Source organism: Alexandromys fortis, unplaced genomic scaffold (genome assembly GCF_014885135.2).
Source record: "Alexandromys fortis isolate MF-2015 unplaced genomic scaffold, M_Fortis_MF-2015_v1.1 scaffold_17, whole genome shotgun sequence".
NCBI lineage: Eukaryota > Metazoa > Chordata > Mammalia > Rodentia > Cricetidae > Alexandromys > Alexandromys fortis.
Window position 1 is genome coordinate 10196608 of NW_026067896.1, and position 21548 is coordinate 10218155.

A 21548-nucleotide genomic window follows, 5' to 3' on the forward strand; every position below is an offset into this window, starting at 1 on the left:
GTCTCCCAAATTCCGGGATTAAAGGTGTGTATCACCAATGCCTGACCTCTAGTGGCTTTAGCTTTTCTTCTGCTCTTTAGGCAAGATTTATTTATTAAAACACAAATAAGGTACTACCACACCAAAGAGATGAGAAACACTGATATTCGTATTTGTCTTTCAGCTTTAACCTTGTACTCTAATTCCTCCGAGCCCTGCAAACTTAAATCACACGCCACCAGAGAGATTTGAAAGTGCAATGCTATGCCAGTACTTTGTTAAGGATGGAAAACACAGGGCACGCACGGAATTAGTCACTATTCTAGGACGAGCACAATCTACAAGTATCATAAGGAAATCAGAGTAGCAGCCCGCGGCAAGTGTAGTGACTCATTGTGTTGCTTAGGAGTTTATGGCTACAAGAAGTGTGCTTGTCCTGGACTTGGAGAAGGATTACGATTTTGTTGTTTTGGAATATGACCATAAGTCTTCCAAAGCTAAGGAAGAGAGTTTTCAGAAGAGAAGAGTAGTCATTAGACTACATTCTGCCATCCAGAGCACTGTAGATGGCTGGAGTATATAAAGATGTAGTGAAAGCATGAGAATGATAGGTAGCTTGGGGACTGTAAATGGCTAATGCTGGATGTCACCTTGTCACAGATGGGAAGAGCCACACCGCTACAGTGGAAGGAATGCTTCCATCAGACTGACATGTATGTATGTTGGTGGGTTATTTTAATGATTGCCTACAATGTAGTATACATAGGCCTGTGCTTTGTCAGAAAGACACCAGGGCAAGTGATGGGAAGCAAGCCACTCAGTGGTGTTCCTCCAGGTCTCTGCTTCAGTTTTTGCCTCAAGGCTCCTGCTTGAGTTTTTGCCTTGATTTTCCTCCGTGATGTACTGTAACCTGTAAGCTTTCCATGGTCAGAACATGACACAGGAGTTGGAATTGGTCCATGTTTTATCACAGGATAGAAAGCAAACTCCGACAGGTATATAATGTAGAGCTTTTACGTTTAAAGACAGACTATTCAGTTCAAAACTGAGTTCAAAGCGTTAAAGACTTTTAAACAGTAAAGTGATATGCAACGTTTGCTTCCGACAGCTAGCCAGGCAGAGGTGTGGAGAAAAAAAAATACCGAGGGATAATGAAGTGAGTGGCGAGTTGACTGTTACCCAGTGCCTCGAACAATAATGAGGGAAGGAACAAAGGCAGTGATCTCATGCAGTCCTTTAAGGCTGTCAGACTTCAACCTATCCTAGCGAGGCCATCCATTTCTTTGAGAATTTTCCACCGTAGGAGTTATGAGCCTTAGAGTTTTGTATTACCCAGCAGGGACAGGTTCTTAATGGAGAGGTCAAAGAGTGAAGAGCAGAGAAAATGCTCTGTCGAAATCAACTCTTCTGTGGGCAAATGACAGCGTGATGCCTTCCTGTAGAACCGAAGCGGAACAAGACAGGCAGATTACAAATTTAAGTAGGGGATAAGGAGGCTGACTGCTGAGAAGCCAGGACAGCGTTTAGGACAGCATGAGGTGACGGTGTCAGACTTAAGGAGCTCTGATTAAGCAAAAGTGCCTTGCAGATTATAACACCAAGAGGCAAAGTGACAGGATCTACTAAGCAGGAAGAGATCATGAAATAAAAGTCTTGGCTGCTGATAGTGTGGTGAAGACTAGAAAGTTGTTATTCAACCTACATTTCAGTTAGATTCACTTTATACTAAATATTGTGAAACGCTTTTGGTTAAAGACACATGTTTTTTTTGTCTATCTAATCCCTTCTCTACTGATTACTCTGTCTTTCAATAAACATTAGGGATTGCTTAAATGAGTAAAATAAAAAAAAAAGGAAATTAGATTGGGGTGGGTACACAAAGAATGCTCTGGAGAGATGGCTCAGTGGTTAAGAGCATTGACTGCTCTTCCAGAGGTCCTGTGTTCAATTCCCAGCAACCACATGGTGGCTCACAACCACCCATAATGAGATCTGGTATAAATAAATAAATATTAAAAAAAAAGAATCAGAGACCTATCTCCTTTAATTTATGTAATAATATATGTCAAGTTTTAAGAATCATGTGATTGTATATATTATACTAAAAAAGTAAACTTTACTTGAATCCAACTTCATCTCCCACTAGGTGTCTTAATACTTAGTCAGTGAGATGTCTCTGCTGTGGGTCTAAGTCGGCTGAGTCCTTCCAAAGAAATCGTTTAGCAGATAAGACTAATCTGCTTCTGATTTTGTAATGGGGATGCAAGTTCTTTGGCCTTTATTTTGTCAGCAAATATTTCTGATTCCAAGGGTCAGGCCCTGTGCTAGGTGCTGAATATCAGTCAGTAATAAGACAGATGTGCTGATGTTATCTGGTGCAAAAATGACAGACTCTGAATTTTTACTAAAAGAATTCAGAAGTGCCTTGTTTTACCTAGATTCTACACATACATTCTCTTTTCCCTCTTTTTTCATACAATATTAATTAAATTGTGTACAAAAATTACTATACATCTATGACCTTTATATCTTTTTATTTTCTTGATTGTTTCTTTCTGTAATATTATTACAATTGCAATTATAATATTTTGAAAAAATATGTAACATAAAATTTGTCTTCTTAATAAGCTAATTTTATACAAATAAAAGTCAGGAATCTGTATCTAAAACAGCTAAAAACTGCTTCAGAAATCTTTTGTTGCAGATTTAAGTCGTATGTAAAAGATAAGAAAAAATCACTTTTGTTCAACAGCTTTTACTTTTTACTAAAAATCATAAAGTATCCAAAAGAGAAAAAAAGATGCTCAATAAAAAATCTGACTAAAACATGGCAATAAATTATGATTTTCTAGACTTTCCTGGTTCATGTTTTTTAAATAAATTTTTAAGAATGCCCCTCAGACATTTAAAATACCTTAGATATGGCCAATGGGTTATATTATTGCTCTGACAAAATCTTTGATCAACATAGATATTTGCATAAACAAAGTAATTCACAATATATTTTGAACAACAGACATAATTAAAAGCTTTATAGAAAAGCAAATTGCTGAATTACTGATTTTGATCTTTATTTGAATCGCATTACAAGTAAGGCAAGGTTAATGGGTCAGAAGAATGTTTTTCCAAAGAAGGAATATGAATAATAAGCTTGGAAGAATGAGCAGAAATGAAATAAAATGTAGCCGAGAAAACATCTAAGGAGAAAAGCATTTCAGTGATTGAAAGCAGGGGCAGCAGTGTGTGGTGACTGTATGTTGTGTACATGCATGTGTGTGTGTCCATATGATATGTGTGCGCAGATGTATAGATTTGCTTGAATAAAGGCAAGATGCATTTGGAGACTTATAAGGGGATTAATGTGCTTATTATGTGGTCCTTAGAAGGCTCTATTAGAATGAGTGAATAAGTAGAATGAGTATATTTCTAGAGAAGATGATTTTAAGTGGCTTCTGGAGATGTCAACTGTGACCTTCAGGTTACTTCTGTCTTGCACTGGTGAATAATTAGCCCATAGGTCATTCACATCTTCTCTAATACACTTGATTACTTTGACAATTACATGTTATTTTATATAATATCTTGTTTCTACACCCATTTTAAAAGATGTGCTTGTTAGTTTTTTATGTCAACTTGATACAAGGTAGGGTTATTTGGGGAAAACTAATCATAATTGAGGAAAATCCTCCATTGGATTGCCATGCAGACATGTCAGTAGGGCATTTTCTGGATTTATGTTTGACATGGCATGGAGCAGCCCATTGTGTATGGTGCCACCACTGGGGAGTTGTTCTTGGGATGTATGAGAAATCAGAATGAGCAAGTCATGGGGAGGAATCCAGTCAGCAGCGAACCTCAATGACTCCTGAATCATTTCCTGCATCCAAAATCCTGGTCTACTAAGCAACTGTCCTGATTTACATCAGTGATAGAGTATTCCTTCAAACTTGTAAGGTAAAAAAAAAAAAAAAAAAAAAAAAAACAACAAAAAAAAAAAACAAAAAAAAAAACAACAACAAAAAAAAAACCAACCAAAAAAAAAAACAAACAAACAAAAAAATCCTGTTCTTCTGCATGTTGTTTTTGGTCCTGGTGACTTATCACCCCAACAGAAAGCCTAACTAAAACATTCGGTAAAATGAACTGAAGATAATGTCCTTTCCCAACAGGCAAGTGTGCTGTTTTGTTTGCTTCTTTCCTTCTGTGATGAAGTGCTAGTAAAATGATCAAGATGAAAAAAGTGAGTAAGAAACAAGAAGCCCTACATTGCAATTAAAAATGTGTAGATAAAAATGTTGTTTCCTCTAACACATACACATATATTTATATGCAATAATAACAAAATCATAACCACTAAGCTTTTACTGTTCATCAAGCTTGAAGTTCAACTACTTTCAGACATATGTAGGCCACATTCCAGATATCTGTTAGTTATATGACTGTTCATAAACCAGTTTACTGTCCAGCCTGTGTGCACTTATCTGTGAACTGGATGCTGGGAGATATGTTATACAGTTGTTGTCAGGAATGAATGAGATTTTGTATATAAAGCCCCAAATAAGTACAAAATGGGGTTCTTGGTACTGAGACTTCCTTCATGATGAGCATAATTTTTTTCTCACTAAAGAGTTTAACACTTTGGAATATCTGTAAACACGGCATTAAAAATTGCTCAAGACATGATTCCTATTATTTGATGTTACCCATAATATATTTATACTCTATGTGCCCTTAATAACTAAATTGTGAGATTCAAGCAGTAGTATACAAGTAGGTCATCTATTGTAAAGGCAGATTCCTTCAAGTCTTCATGTCATTCATGTCATGTATGACAGACAATATTTCTACAACTTTAAGTGACCTATATTATAACACACATAAAAACAAACCTCTCATTTTACAGAGAAAAGTTTTATACAAATTTCCCAGGAAAGAATGCAGAAACTAGACTTTTGTGCTATGAAGACATAGATACTTAATCTCTAAGCACATTATACATTAGTAGATACAGAGCCCCAAAATAGTAGCCATTTAAAACATTCACTCTGTATTACAAATGTACAGAAATCAACTGTGTTTTTAAATTATCATCAGAAAGAATGGGGAATACATACTTTTTGACGACTTATTCATACTTTAAAAGATTAAATGAATTAAAAGAAAAACACAGAAATGAAATAGGAGACATGAATGATAAATGAAAAATAAACAAAACTGCCAGAGATTGGAATGAATGTTCTCATAGAAGTAGAAATTTACTATTTCAGTGAAACGAAGCCAGGACTGTTTTTTCCCTTTGGGTGTTAGATATTCAAATTCAAGATCTCATACTTACACTTACATGAAAAATGCCCTTAACCACAAAGCTATCCCATTAGTTGCTACGCCTTTTTCTGTTTTTGAAAGTATAATAAAATAAAACATATGTATCAAACTAAATATAAATTATAAAATGTATTTTATAAGAATAATTGTATTGTCTACATTACTATATATTATTTTACATTATTTTTATGTTAATGTCTCATAATCATATAAAATAATTATATATTAATTATCCATTTGTATTTAGAAATCAAATACAGAGAGCTTACTTGAAAACTGAATTGCAAATCCAGATTTGCTGATGTAAAAGTCCGTATCAAACTGGATAGTCACCACGTTTAGTGTGCTATGAATCCCATCAGGAATCAGAGATCCACTAACTTCTTTTAGTAGCATCTCGTTTTCTGGTGGACCGTCCCAAACTCTGAGTATATCATGGGATGCTTCTGTATCGAAGGCAAGAAACTGTAGGCTGTAGGGGAACCACATGGCTTTGATTATTTTAAGGAAAGCAGAGAATCATGTTAACAACAGAACAGAACAAACACATATTGTTGCTTTGGCTGTCCGCAACTCTTCTTCTTTAAAGAATAAATCGTGTAAACAGCATGAATTACCTGAAAGGAATTTTTGAACAGAAAAAAATGTACTTCCTAAGAATGGGATTAACTACCTTATTTCATCATTATTGCTAATTAAAGAAATATGTGTTCACTATTTTCAATTTTCATCAATTGCAACTGTGGTTACAAGAGCAGATACTCATAAAGGACCTCCTATTTGCCACTTGCTTTGAAAAATGCATTACTAATACTTTGTCTAACTGCTATAATGACCTTATGGAGTAGAAACTATTTTGATCTCAAGTTGACGAATATAATAAATGGAGTTTATATAGATGAAATAATTGCTGAATGAGTGGCTGAGTCACGCGTTTAATTTAATTGTTTGAATGCACAGTACATAACTTTACCATTGTATCAGATTGAAGCTATTTGGCTGTATGTCTAATCTGTACAAAATTAACAGTTACTTTTGATAACATTGTGAATCTTAGCTAGACTATGCATATGGTTTATGTCTGATATGTGAACTGTCAAAGTTTTAAATTTTGTTTACATATTAATATCAAAAATTATTTATTGATAAAAATATTCTAGAGTATTGATAAATTTAAATTTTAGGTGTAATAATTATAATATTTAACTAAAACTGTGTATGACTTATATTAAATATCCACAAGTTGAGGATAGATCCACTATTTCCTATAATTCATTCAGTAAAATCCATTACCTTGAAACCTATCTGAACTTCATTTACACAATTAGCACATTTCCATGCTAATTTAAAGCCATCACTACTTTTAATCCTGTTGTGAGTTCTGATGAAGTAACTAGCTCAAGTGTCAAGGACAAATGATTCAGTTATTGATTTATACCCAGTCAAAATCCTAAAAGCAAGGCTGCAATGGGAGTTTCTGAAAGCCTGCCGAAACTGGATCTATAGATTTAGGAGCCCATGGTTTGGAATTTCTCAGACTGCTAGGACCTGAAAATGTGTGGATTTCCTATCAAAGTCAGGAGGAAAGAGAAAGCAAACACAGGTAGAGGATCAGAAACCAGACTGTTCAGAAATGCCAAGACCAGGGAAGACAGCAACTGTAGAGGCCCATCGTGTTTGTTTCTTCTTCACATTAGTGGGGTAGCACAGCATTTGTATAGTTATGAAAATGATGGGTCCAACATCTTAAGTCATTGAGAACTGAAAGAGCATAGATCATAAGAAACATCAGAAACATTCCCAACTTCGGTTGGAATTATATTGATGAAAACTTCTTGTCCAGTTATCCTAGCTGTCTAGGAAGAAGAAATGCATTCTCGTGATTCTTTCTTATTTTAACCATACAGAACTTGTTTTCCTTTATGAAGAAGGTTAAGCATGTGGGAAATTAATGATACTGACCAGTATTTATATAGTTACTGATCAGAAAAACCTGAATAATTTGAAGAAAGTGAAATGCATTTACCTTACAATGTTTCCTGGATCTACCTCAATCATCCACATGCAGCGAAGGTTATTATCGTATGGAAAGGGATAGCCGGGGGACAGGATCCTTCCTGATGATTCTCCTTTGAAACGACCCCCACATTCAGCTGGTGACACAGAGCAACATTTCAAGTCCAAGTTTCTTACCAAACTCTTCAATCAATGTACGAATTACATAAGAGTGTGCATGTTCACGTTAAGAAAGATAAGATTCACCCTCAATCTGCTTGAAAGTAAATATTTATATAAACGTCCTTAAAATTTTAATTGAAATAAGAATATATGTATAATAAAATGGCATGCTGTCTCTCAGATCACATAAAAGATTAAAAACAAACCAAATTGTGGAATAAACAAAAGGACACACTTGATGTCTGTGAACTTGGCTCCCAAACATTTCCAGATGTGTTGTTAAAAACTGCTCATGTTAAGAGGAAAGCAGATGGCAAGCGCTCAGTGCTCGGGAACGGCCAGATGAATAATACATCCAGCACCCCACCTCTGCGAAAAACACATTCCCGCAGGCAGCCTAAGTTCAATTGTCCGTTTATTCCACTCCGACCGTTCTTAACCTCTTCCCTCCAGCCTTAAAAGTCAAAGAGGGATTTTTATTAGATTCTTTACTTCAGTGAAACATAGCATAGAATTGATTAAATATGGCCTATAATGAATTAAAATGCGGGCGCTGTCATATTGTATAATTAATATTTTCTCTTTTGAAAGACTCTTTCTCTGTTTTATACTTTTTTTTTAACACTGCCGGGAGTTCTGAAGTGATGCTGAATACACAAGGCAACAACATTTCTGGACTGAAGAGAAGGGTAAGGACGCTAGGAACTACCGTCTTTCACAACTACACTGATCTGCATGTCCCTGCAGGACAAGGAAACCCTTTTCAGTGCATTGTATATTTATTATTTCTACAAATAAGTCTTCTCTAAAACTAAATAAATACAAAAACATATTTACTTAAACATTTGAAGAAATTCTTATATTTATTTATTTATTTTTAAGAAATGAGGTGGAGATGGAAGAATAAGAGTGTACAGCTTGTACCGTGAAAAGACATTCTAAATTAAATCAACTTTATGTGTAATGTGAGAACAAACTCTGAAGGTAGATGTTGGCAGATCTCTGTGAGTTCGAAGCCAGACTGGTCTACTAAGTGAGTTCCAGGACAACCAGGCTGTTACACGGAGAAAACCTATCTTGAAAAATCAAACCCAAACCAAACCAAACCAAAAATAAAATAAAATAAAAATTGAAGAGTAAATGATATATGACCCATGGAAATTTTTCATAGTGGGACTTTTGCTTATTACTTTTTCATTGTGGCTCAGTCTAGAGTTATATATAAAGTTTTTCTTCTAACTGTACCTCACTCTTGTTCTAGCTACATATCCAACAACATAAAGCCAACAAAATCTGATTAGAAGTCAGATTTGCAAAGCTTTTTAAATGTCTTTGAAAGTAGTATAAGAGTATTTGTTTTTTAAAAAAAATAAATCTTTGTAATTATTGTACTAATTACCTTGCATTATTTTTATTTCAGTAGTTGGCATTTTCTTTCACATAATTCGAGTCGCATGAATGCCTCCTTTTCCCTGACAAATCTATTCCATTTACCTTGGTTATTTTCTCTTCTTTAAATTGTATGTTACACAAATTGAAATTTGTTTCTATTTAGCATTATTAGTATTACTAATAAAATGGCTCAAATTAAAAAGTTTTATCTCTGGTGAAGCAGACACAAGTGAGGAAGGCAAATTACAGGCTCCTCTAGGGCTTGTTCCACTAGTTTAAATACATCTCAGGACCACTTGCCCAGATATGGTACCACCATGATTATGCGGAGATCTCCATTCCAGCCCTCAGTCTTGAATAAAAATCCCCCTCCTTATGTCATAGGCTAGTCTGATAAAGGCAGATCTTCAAATTAAGGTTCTATATTTCCAGGTTAGTTCTGATTTGTGTCAAGTCTGGAAAAACTAACCAGCACAGTTACTATTACATTTGTCTAGTTTTTAAAATGAAACAGTTTTGGATAACCAAAACAATAAGTAGTCAGACATAATGTACAATAAGGAGTGGACATTTCTTCTCTGTCTTTTTGATTTATCACTATGATAGGCAGATATTACTTTGAAAATGGCATTGACATTAAGTTTATCTATTAAGATAAATGACTTTTAAATTGTTTTTTGTTTTGAATACCATATTGCATCTTAAATTTAAATGCACTTTTCTACAGTTTTAATTTGTAAATATCACTTTATGCTTTTGTCATATGGTATGACTTAACACTTGGGCCCATACATACTCTTATGGCTTTGGTTGTGAGCCTCGCCCTTAACAGCTGAACCATCACACCCGCCCATTTGGGCCCATTATCTTAAGGCAAATGTTTCAAAGAGAAATACAAAATTTGTTTGATTTAGCATACAAGTTTCAGAAAAATAATTGCCTATATAATATGCAGATGATTGAGTAAAAATCTTTGTGTTTTACAGATCCCCAAACAAAGCCATAATAGATATTTAAGGTTAATCAGAAAAACATTATAATTTTAAATCAGGTGGTCGAGCTACAAGTCATCAATGAGGAATATCATGGACACAGAATTTTATTGTCTGCTACCGCAGACATTGTCAGCATCATTCATTTTGTGTTTCTCCTTTTGTAGTTGAGTACCTTGATCATCTGTCATTAAAAGTTTATTATTCCTTTGATATTATCAAGTCACAATACTGGTTAGATACTAAAAGCACAATTTGATCTCAGATCAATTATCTTTCCATTTGATCACAATCTTTTTTAGAAAATGTTTTCATCTTTGCTTAATACACTCCAAAAATATATGAATTTAATTTTAAAGAAAATATGGAAATCAATATTTTCTAAGTTTGTAGTTTTGCAACTGTTTGGTGATTTTTAAAACCTTCGATGTTATTTTTTTCTGAATATATCTCATATTTATATTATCAGTGGGTCATTTTTCATAGCCCATGCAGGTGGTCTGATTATTGGTCTAATGCTTGATTTTTGGGATTTTGTTGCTAAATATTAATTATTGTGTTAGGTATTAGTACCATAATCTACTTAAAATTAATATACCATCTGACAATAAAGCACTGTGATTATATCTGGTTTACATAAAACCTGTTTGTCTCTTTGGGAATCAATGTTTTAATAAACCATCAGAAGGTACAAAAGCACATCTAATGCATTGTGCTTTAAAAGGTTTCAATGTGCATTCAGTTTTGTGCATTTAAATTAAACCTCAGTAAGGCTGTGTTAGAAAAGTACACATTAATTTTATACACATTGGCAAAATACGGTCAGGAATGACTTGGGAATAACTGTTTCTCTTACCTTCTGTAGACTTAGGGTTTTCTTATGTTGTTTTTCTGTTATTTCAGATGGAACTATTTGATCTTTTCAACAATGAATCATGGGAACATCTATGAATAACTGTTCCCGTACTCACAGTCTCCTACGCTAATTTGTTATCTGCCTTATAATAGGAATAAAATGATATCGAACCAATACAAATTAGAGATGTGACGATCGCTGTAGCTTCAGGTAAGGGATCTCTCTTATCTATGATTTTTACAGTTCTTTTCATACTGCAGTTTATTTTCTTGTTGTTTATACATAAGAAAATCACTATGTTTTCTAATGTTTTCAAAGGGGCTTAGACACATATAAGATGTATTTGAAGTTACTGCAGATAAGTTCTTGTTTTTACATTCATTTGGATTCAGAAATGTGCAGATTTTTTCAAAAAATCATAAAAACTGATCGATGAGATTCAATTAAATGCAAATGATGAAAATTAACATTCTTGAAATGAGTCAATTATTTTTTTTATCAAAAGCAAAAATAATATAACTTGATATAGACCACAGCAACTCCCTAAGCACATGCCTTTGCCATATTAAGCACAGAACTCTTATATTCCACTTTTCCTTGGGGTGAATTTAATTTTTTTAAACTTTTTAAGAGTTGTATGTGGATGAAGCTACCTACAGCATGAATATGTTAAGTAGTGGTGTATTCATATAATCCCACCAACAAACTTTATAAAAATCTGAAGGAACATCCTACCAATGCAGGAAGGCAGAGGGTAGTCCCAGGCCCTTCTCTCCCCAGTCATGCACTTGAGAAGGCTGCTTCCATGGAGAGTGTAGCCCGGATTGCATCCATAGATGATGGTGCTGCCAGCAAAATGGCCCTGGTCACTGATCTTGTATCCGAACTGGGGAATGCCTGGGTCTTCACAATGTGAAAGTTCAAAACCTGGGAGAACAGTACAAATTACTTAATGGAAATAATCTGAAACATAATTTGAGATTACATAAATTGTTTATTTCATTTATCGCTTCAAATAGGATTCCGTTTCCTACTTGGAATACTCCTATCATGGCAAACATTATTAACATTTAATAAGCACAGAAAGCTTTTGCTGAAACATTTTTATTTTTATCAGAATTTATTAGTTATAAAGTTTACATATCAGTGTAATGGCAAAAAACCATCAAATTCCTGTTTTCTTTAAAATTGTTATTGTTGTAGAATACTATTTTAAGATGTTTACATTTGTTTATGCTGTGGAACATTTATTTTAATGATGCAAAGATGTGTTGCATTTGTTTAATTCTGTGAAGCTGTGATTCTTTGCCTGTCTAAAACACCTGATGGTCTAATAAAGAGATGAAAGACCAATTATGAGGCTTGAGAAAGGATAGGCAGGGCTGACAGGCAGAGAGAATAAATAAAAGGAGAAATCTGGGAGAAGAGGATCAAGGAATAAAAAAAAAAAAGGAAGGAGAGAAGTATGCTGCGGCTAGTCACCCACACAGTTAGCCATGCAGTTTCAGTGAAAGTAAGATATACGGAAGTAAGGAAAGGAAAAACCCAGAGGCAAAAGCTAGACAGGATATTTTAAGAAAATCTGGCTAACAACAAGCCAAGTTTTAATAATAAAACTCTGTGTGATTTATTTTTAGCTGGGTGGTGTGCCCCCCCAAGGAGACAAAGAGTGAAAAACAACCAACAACTTGTTATTGTTAAAACTAGATTAATTAATTAATTAATAGGGATTAATGATGGTAGACAGTGTTGGCACACCCCTTGAATATCAGAACTTAGGAGGTGGAAGTAGGTGGATCTTAGTGAATTCAAGGCCAGCCTGGTCTACAAAACAAATTCCAGGACAGCTAAACCTGCACAGAAAAATCTTGTCAAAAATCTCAACAACAACAAAATCCAAAAAAAATCAAAACAAAAACAAAAAAAAAAAACCCAAACCCCAAAACAAAAAAAAAAAAAACAAAAAAAAAAAAAAAAAAAAAAAAAAACAAAAAAAAAAAAAAAAAAGAAAACCTAAAGGATTAAAATCTGATTCCATGTGTTCATGTATTTGCACACGTGATCCCCAGTTGATGGGACTACTGGAGGAGGTTAAGAATCCTTTAGTAGACAAATGTGCTGGTAGAACTGTGTCTTTGGTGATGGACTATGAGGATTTATAGCCTTTCCTTGCCTCCTGTTTTAGAAACACGATCAGCCAGTTTATACGCCCTGCCCTCTTCCCTTTACCAACTAACTCTTGCTCTCTGTAACTGCAAGCCAAAATGATGTTTTGGTTCCCTAAATTACTTTTCCTGGTAGCATTTGGTCATAGGAAAGGAGCTAATATGACAAGAAACATAGTTTGCTTTCGTCTTGGCACAAAGCATCCAGGATGCATGGAACCAGCAGAGTCCAACCAAGACCATGACAACCTTTACTTTGCCCACTTAGACAGAGGTTCTACATCACCAGACTGGCAAATTTGATACTTTCCATCGTAAGTTTGCCATATGATAACAGAGAAAGGAAATGCATAAATAAGCCTTGGGAAAATTCTGATCTGTTCTTGGTATTTCCTAACTTTTCACATCCTGAATTCATGAATAATCACTACCACCACCACCTGGCTTATACGTTATATTAGTTATCAAAAACTGCTAAGTATGGGAGTTACGGGAGTGCAGTCCAGGATTCTACATGCCTGCTATGATGTGCATTTTAATTTTGAGATAAATCCAAAAAATAAAGGCCTCAAGGATTCTTTCTAAGATTTAGCTTGTGGGAACCTTATTCAGTTGGAAGTGTAAGCATCTTGAAGGAGAATTATAAAGGAGGATAGCGATCATTGAGTCACATCATGGTAGTTGTAACAAAATTCACTGTATACAGTCAAGAAAATGAGTATTTCAAATAAGACACTGCAGAAGTAAAAACTGTGTTTACAGGCACACTTTGCTATATCTTCATAGATAGTACAATATTTAAAGACTCTCTGATGGAAAAAGACCACGTTTGCATTCTTCCTTCCAGACTAGATTCTTCTGTCTGGGATTTAAGCTGCAGCCCTTTTCCAGTTTTGTCATATAATTCTTTACAAATCAAAATGAAAATCAAGCTTCGTTTTGAAGATTTCTTCTCAAACTAATTTTTCCTTAATGTGCACATTCTGAAAGTGTGATGGGGGATTGCTCATGATGAGAAGGAGTGGAGATGGTCTTGCTAATGACACTCCTTCACAGAGGGAGACACAGGCAGACAATACTCTTTAAGCTACAGAGTACAACATAATCTAGTTCAATTTGCAAGACTCATTGTTGCTCTGTCATAAATATTCACAAGTGTCTTAAATTTTACAAAACAGCTCAGCTGACAGTCTTTTCACTGAAAGCTCACACTTGAAACTGACAATTAAATAAAGACATGAATGAGGCATCAAATATTCACTGTAGTTAGTGGAATTTAATACTGTGATGAAATACAAATTTATAGAGTACAAACTGAACTCATTATTAACATTGTCTAAATGCTTCAGATTTTCTGTATAACTTAAGCTGAGAACTCATTTCATGTCACCATTGAAGATATGGTTTATTACTAATTTATTTTAAGGTATCATTTGAAATTTATGACATTTTATCAAAATATCTACTAAGGTTCATTGATACTATCATATTCTAATATTGTATTCATTTCTTTCAGGTCAGCATTTAAACCAATGCCATATTAACTGATTCTCATTAATAATAATAGCATTTAAGAAATAAATATAAAATAAAAGAAATCTCTTATTTTATTTTCCCAAGTCTTTCCTTTTTTTCCCCATAAAATCTCTTAATATGTTAATCAGGTTATTCTCACACATTTTTCTATATATCCATGTATCTTTGGTGTTGGAGGTCCTTCTGTATAATGTTGCTTTTATTGGTTAATGAATAAAGAATCTGCAGAGTGATATTTGATTCTGTGGGCTGCAAAGATAAACCAATGTAAAGGTATCTTGACTTCAAAATTTGGATCTAAGGATTTTTTGGCTTTTGAAAAGAAAAAGGTTCTGATTTTGTTTCCATAGAAGATGAGAACCTGTGGAATTTAATTGTCCAAGACCCCCAGAAAGGTCACTGTGAATACACCCTAAAATTACTTTACCAAACAAAAATCAGGAAACAGTTTGGAGAGAACTATGCCCAAATTCCCAAATGTTCTTTATAAATGTCTGTTTATATTTAAAGGGGGATATACTATTAAAATGAATAATTTGCATCGGTATGAATCTTAGTTTATTTCTACAAATGTTTGGTCAATTTTGATATATGTATATTTCTGCTCTTGATTAAAGTGTTTTAGAGCTTATTTTAAAATGTCATATATAATTAATGTATAATAGGTTAATAGATAATCATCTATAATATCAAACTTATAGTCATGTTAGGTTTTCTAGATATATAGAGATATATTTCAGTTAGATAGATAATCTTCAAACCTTTCAAAGATCTATGGAATTTGGCATTTAAAATGTTTTAAGAACTTAGGACTTTTCATGACAGTGAAAAACATCTGCTCCTGCCATTATCAATCTACTTCAAAAGGATGATGGGCATTGAAGAGGCTCCTTATGAAGTTGGTTAGCCATTTTGGCAAAAAACTATTTTTTTTCCTGGACTGCTTGATGGTATTTTGTGTGAGCTGAACACACACAGGACCCACAAAAAAAAAAAAAAAAAAAAAAAAAAAAAAAAAAAAAAAAAAAAAAAAAAAAAAAAAAAAAAAAAAACCTGCTGAACTTGACTAAACGTGAGACCATCTTTTGGGGTTCCTGCTTCATAAAAGAGTCTGCAGACATTCTGCAGGACCAAAAACAAACAAAAAAAATGTGACTGACAAACCGACAATATAGGTGGAACTGCCTTTGAAATTTCCTGCTTCATGGGAAAGTCTGCCAGCTACTAGGGGCCTGTAGGCTGAACAATGATGCTCCAAAGTAGATATAAATGTTGTACCTATAATTCTTGCTTGATACCTGTTTTGTTATATGTAATTTCACTATGCTAAAATTAAACCCTTCCTCTTCATTTAAAAAGAAAATGGAAAATGGTGTGGGAATTCCTTCTGTATATGTGTTGCTTTTATTGGTCAATGAATAAAGAATCTGCCTTGGCCTCTGATTGGGTAGAGTAGAGCTAGGCAGGAAAAACTAAGCTAAATGCAGAGAGAAAGAAGGCAGAGTCAAGAGACACTATGGAGCTGGCAAAGGTGAAAGATGCAAGCTGCTAACCAGAACCTTGCCAGTAGGCCACAACCTAGTGGTAAAATGTAAAATAATAGAAATGGGTTAATTTAAGAGAAAAGAGTGAGCTAGAAATATGCATAAGCTAATAGGACAGGCAGTGTTGTAATTAATACAGTTTCCATGTGTTTATTTCAGAGCTGAACAGCCGGGAACAAATAAGCAGCTTCCAATAACAAATTTTGGCAATATAGTCCAATTTCTGTGCATTTCTATATGTAAAGCATAATAAAATCTACTTTATACAATTTTGTGAGAGTTTATTGTTTAGTTTTGCTCTTTATAACTCGGTTTGTTTTGCATTTGCCCTTTATATTAATATGAATTGGGACATACATATTAGCATGAGAATTCCTGAGGAAGTGTCTCATGAAGAGCAATGACATCTAAAAACTGCTATTGAGAAGGAGCTGGCTCTTTTGCATATATACCAAGGCACAAATTTAATAGAGTGCTGGGCATACAGGGAACAGAACAGGCTAATTATAACCATTTATTTAATTTAATATACAAAGCCCTTCTTGCCGTGGTGGCCTGGAACAGTACTCTCTCTAGAGAAGACTACTTGGGCATTAGCAGTCAACTTACACTGCTGTAGCTTCTGTAACGTTTACCTTCACATTGTCTCAGTATGTTTCCTAGGATCCTTTACAAACCTTCCCCTTCCCTGACTGTAGCTGAGTCTATGAACTCCATTGCCCCTGAAATAATAACCATCAATCTACTGCATAAAATCCTCTTTAGTTTTGAAAGTAGATGATCAAGTTGAGTGACTGCATTCCTTAGAATAAAATGCAATCTTATGTAAATAGTGGATGGAGATAATTGACATTAATATTTACTATTATTATTTGTTTGTATCAGTTTTCTTTCCAATTGATTTTTTTTAAGGAAAAGTGAGAGAACATGAGGTTGGGTAACTTAGTCAGGTTTGGAAAATCTGGCAGGAGTTGGTGGAGAAGTTGGTTGGAAAGAATGTGTTAAAAAAATTGGGTGTGCTTCCTTGTGGGCTAGTTTTCATGACACGAGAAGGCACAATCCAAACTTCCAAATGAGGGAAACAACAAACAATCCCACCTGGTTATGATGCCTGTGAACCACAAGAAACAGCATGGGACAATAACCTGAAGGGTGAATCAGTGGCAAGCATACCTTGGTGGTAAGAAATATTTGGCTAGTCGGACTTCATACTCACTTAAGAACGGGGAAATCATGCCTGGTATTCGAAATCTAGCCAGCTACCCAGGGCTAGTGAAGCCAGAGATCTTGTAGAACCGACAACCATCACTTTACTAAACAGATTGAATCACTAACTGCATTCTGAATATTCGGCCTTACACCTACAGGTAAGTCTCGTCCTCACTTTTCATTAGGAAAACTTCTTTTTATAACAGATGAGGGCCATAACAGACGGTCAGAACCAATACAGAATGCAAAGCTGTGGAGCCTAGTCCTAATGAATTCATCGACAAGCCACGCATCACACCTGAGGCTCAGAGAATAGAGTGGAAGTGGAGGTGGAAGATTGTAAGAAATCCTGGATCTGGGAGTTTGTGTCTCCTAACGGTGACTCTACACCTAGGAAGTCTCAGCAAAATGATTGACTACATGTGAGCTGAACACGGAAAACAATGACAGAAATTTCAACATGGACCGAGGAAAGATCACAAGACATCGACCCTTCACGAAGATCTATAGACGATGAGAAATCACCCCTGAAAATGCACATATAAGTAGCAGTATACAGATGGAGCAGGTTATATTTAGGAATACATATGTACATATAAATATGCATGCAACAATAATTAATGTAAAAAGAAGCCATAAATTTGAAAGGAAGTAAGAAAGGGAATATGAGAGGGCTGAGGGAACAAAAGGAGTGGATAAATGTCTCAGCAATAAAATATAAGAAAATACAGTATAAGAAAAAAATTAAATATAAATAAAACATTTAATAATTTGTTATAATTGCCATTTAGGCTATTGAACCTGAAGCATTGCCCTGTTTTAGAATTCTTTTATGTATCTGTTTATTTCACAAATGCAAATTTTAAATCTTATATTTAATTTTCTCACATTTAATTTAAAATTTATTTTTCATGGTTCTAGGGATATAAAATATGTCAAACAATAACTCTACTACTGAGCTATAAATCCATTTATAGTGTAGTTCATATTCAAATAAGAAGATTGTGAAGTCCCCCCCAATTAATCAAAGAGAAATATTTCACCTTCATACTCATGAGTTGTGATGCCCGTATTTGTTTTGTAATAATAAAGAATGTAGGAAGAATAAGGAGAGAATTTTGAACAATGAAATTGCAGTCCATATTAGCACTCAGTAACCTAATAAGAAACATGTACATTCATCCCTAAATAAACTATATAGTCCATGAGACTATGGTCATATCTTGAAAATAATACCAAACACAGATTTCCTTACACCTTCAAATCTACTCGTTTTTAAACAAAACCTATTATAATTCTTCATTTTTTTTTTTGGTTTTTCGAGACAGGGTTTCTCTGTGGCTTTGGAGCCTGTCCAGGAACTAGCTCTGTAGACCAGGTTGATCTTGAACTCACAGAGATCCGCCTGCCTCTGCTTCCCGAGTGCTGGGATTAAAGGCGTACGCCACCATCGCCCGGCATAATTCTTCATTTTCAATTGATTTCAGGAGGTATGTTTTTATTGATGATGGTCTGAATTTCTGCCCAGAAAGTTCTTCTTTAAAAACTAGTTACTGAGAGACTTTCCTAAATTTTCGTCTGCCAGGCATGATACTAGTAGCTGCTCTTAATGATAACTGCGTGTTTCATAGATCATGAATGCTTCATGCCTCATTCTCAAATCCATTGACTTTAATTTTTCTAACCATCAGAATGTGGGTATTTCACTAAATTATATAATTGATATGCTCACAACCTTCAAAAACTAAACTTTATATTGCCAAATTCTTTTCCTACCTGACTTTTTCAATTGATAGTTCTTAACATATTTGCATTTCACTATCTTGAAATTATTTTTAACATTTACTATTCTGCAGCTTTAAAATTTTTATCTACTATGTGAATCTGTACTAATACAACTTTCATTTCTTAAGTTTATTTTTCTCTAATTTCCCTTCTCTGTAATGATGTCATTTGCCCATATATTTGTTGTTTGCCATGTTTCAGACAGTATACTTTTTCTTTTTGATGCACATATGATTTCTTCTAACATGTCTCAGGTTTATTTATTGAATTTTTAAATCTAGAGTATTTTGTGGTTGTTGGCTTTTGACTAATAGTACCTGGCCCAGAAAATTAGAGTCAGTCAGTAGTTGTGAGTGAGTGGATGGGAGTCAGTCAATCGGACGGTGAAAAAGAGTGAAGGCAGTACAAGGTGAAAAGAAATTCCTGCCTTCTAACAAGTTGGGAGTTCAGGACATGTGAAATAGAGAGCCGCCTGCCATCATCATATTTGGGCTTATAATTATTGCTGGAATAATAACTTCATTGATCACATTTCTCACCTTTCCAAGGATTGATGCTAACTGGCAGAACTCAAAGGCATTGTTTGCTAGCAAGACCGTCTAGGAAAGGTGGCTGCCAGGCTCCCTTTAAATTTCAAGAAAGTTTTTAGAAGAGAAAGGTATAATTGACTTGACAGATTTTCGCTTGAATATCTTCTTTTCATTTTCATTTCTATTCCCTAAAAGCAGCTCTTCTTGGATAGAATGTTCTTCTAAACTATTCTAAATTCTACTTATTGGTAGATCTCAAACACGTCAGAAATTAAGTTTATACAACGTACAGATTGCTAGGTATTTAAAGTTAACATACAAAGCTTTTGTAATATCAAATCGTGGAAATAGTAATCACTCTTTTTTACTCTAGCCAAAAAAAACTATATTGTGTTTTATGCTAATTACAAACAAGAGAGATTTCAAAGAGAACTTTGTATTATATAATACACCTTTAGTCAGTACTTCCTTCATTGCCTGCTTAAGTTCAGCATTTAAAGAATGAAGGAAATGCCAAATGTGCCTGGTCAGTGGTTTTGAGGACATGTAACCGTATGGAACGTTCTTGCTCTTCTAGGAAATTTACTTATTTTCTACTCACATTTGCATTAAGTAAATTATGCACTAAGAATAAAGTTAAAGTTGATAGGTCATCTGATTATTTTTCATGGTTAGCATCGCCAATAACATGTTTGTAACTAAATTACAGAATCTAAATAGAATAATTTGTAGTACATTCATAAAGCTAGTATACAAGCAAAGGCATTAAAAATTAGCCCTTGCCTGTCTCTAATGAGAACCTGACATTTGGAATGGTTATGTTTTCTGGGCATTATTGAATCATTTCAAGCAACAAAACTGGAAGGCTAAGTGAATCCAAATATATTTGAAGTTTTCCCTTGGGATAATAAACATTTCTGCAGTAGAATTTTTAGCAAATAAAATGGGAAGAGGAAATGGCAAAAGATCATTTAACCGAGTCATATCATTTAATGACTGTAAACACTGGACATCTACCAAGTCAGTTCTTGACAAAAATACAATCCACCAAAATGGTATGAATCATTATAAAAAAACACATGTATCATTTTTACTGAATAAAAATAACTACAAATGAAAGACCTAAAAGACTTTTTAATGAAGCTTACTTTTAAGGATGGAAGTTTGACGAGTTCATCAAACATGATGATACTAACTAGAACCGAGTTGATGTCTGATAATACTTTGCAAAACGAAGAAAGAATTCAACTTCTCAAGCCCTAAGTGACTAATGTTTCCTTGAGAAGAAATTAACGAGCTTACCTTCTGGTCTAATCTTTAAACTTTAGAAAGAAATGGTACTTCTCCTGAACCATATCTGTATACACTACATGAAACTCAGCTATGCCTTCATAGATTTCTCCCAAGAGACATGCCAACCATTGAATTGTTTTGTCCGAAACACCTGCCAGTTTGCCTCTTCGCTTCTCAACCTTCATTTAGAGCAGTGGATCTCAGCATGCAGTTCACAACCCTCCACAGGGTCATATATAAGTTCTGCACATCAGATATTTACATTACAATTTATAACAACAATAAAATTACAATTATGAAGTAGTAACAAAATAACTTTATGTTTGGGGTCACTATAACATGAAGAACTCTATTAAAAGGTCACAGCGTGAGGAGTTTGAGAGCTACTAAACTAGAGAAAGAGGTTCTTCCTGAGGAAGAACAAGAGTAATTGGCAGTCATTACTTTGAAGAGAAGGCAATACAATGAAAAAGGTAGATTCTGGAAGTAGGAGGAATGGGTTAGTGATTGAACTTGCTAATGGCAATTCTGGCTGTACCGAGTTTGACACATGAATGCTTTTGCATTCAAGCAGCAAAGTACAGTTGATAGAAAAACTTACTGGGGAAAGAGAGTCTCCCAAAATAAATGACCAATTTTTGACCATTCTAAGACATGAAAAATAAGCAGATACAGCCATGGAATGGTGCATTCTTCCAAAAATCTCATGTGTCATGAAGAATTCTCACTACATATGTATGTATGTATTATGTATATATATATAC

The 21548-nt window shown here is 34.4% G+C and overlaps 1 protein-coding gene across 3 annotated transcripts in view; it reads right to left on the reverse strand.

The window, feature by feature from the left end:
* The window catches only part of Csmd3 (CUB and Sushi multiple domains 3), a 930239-nt gene that overhangs the window by 256530 nt on the left and 652161 nt on the right, over positions 1-21548 (reverse strand). For all 3 annotated transcript variants that reach the window (XM_050162609.1, XM_050162600.1, XM_050162593.1), the window contains 3 exons: positions 11458-11649; positions 7331-7457; positions 5574-5776 (listed from right to left, as the gene is read on the reverse strand). In XM_050162609.1, coding sequence (XP_050018566.1) covers positions 5574-5776; positions 7331-7457; positions 11458-11649 — 522 coding nt within the window. The remainder of the gene's footprint in view (positions 1-5573; positions 5777-7330; positions 7458-11457; positions 11650-21548) is intronic.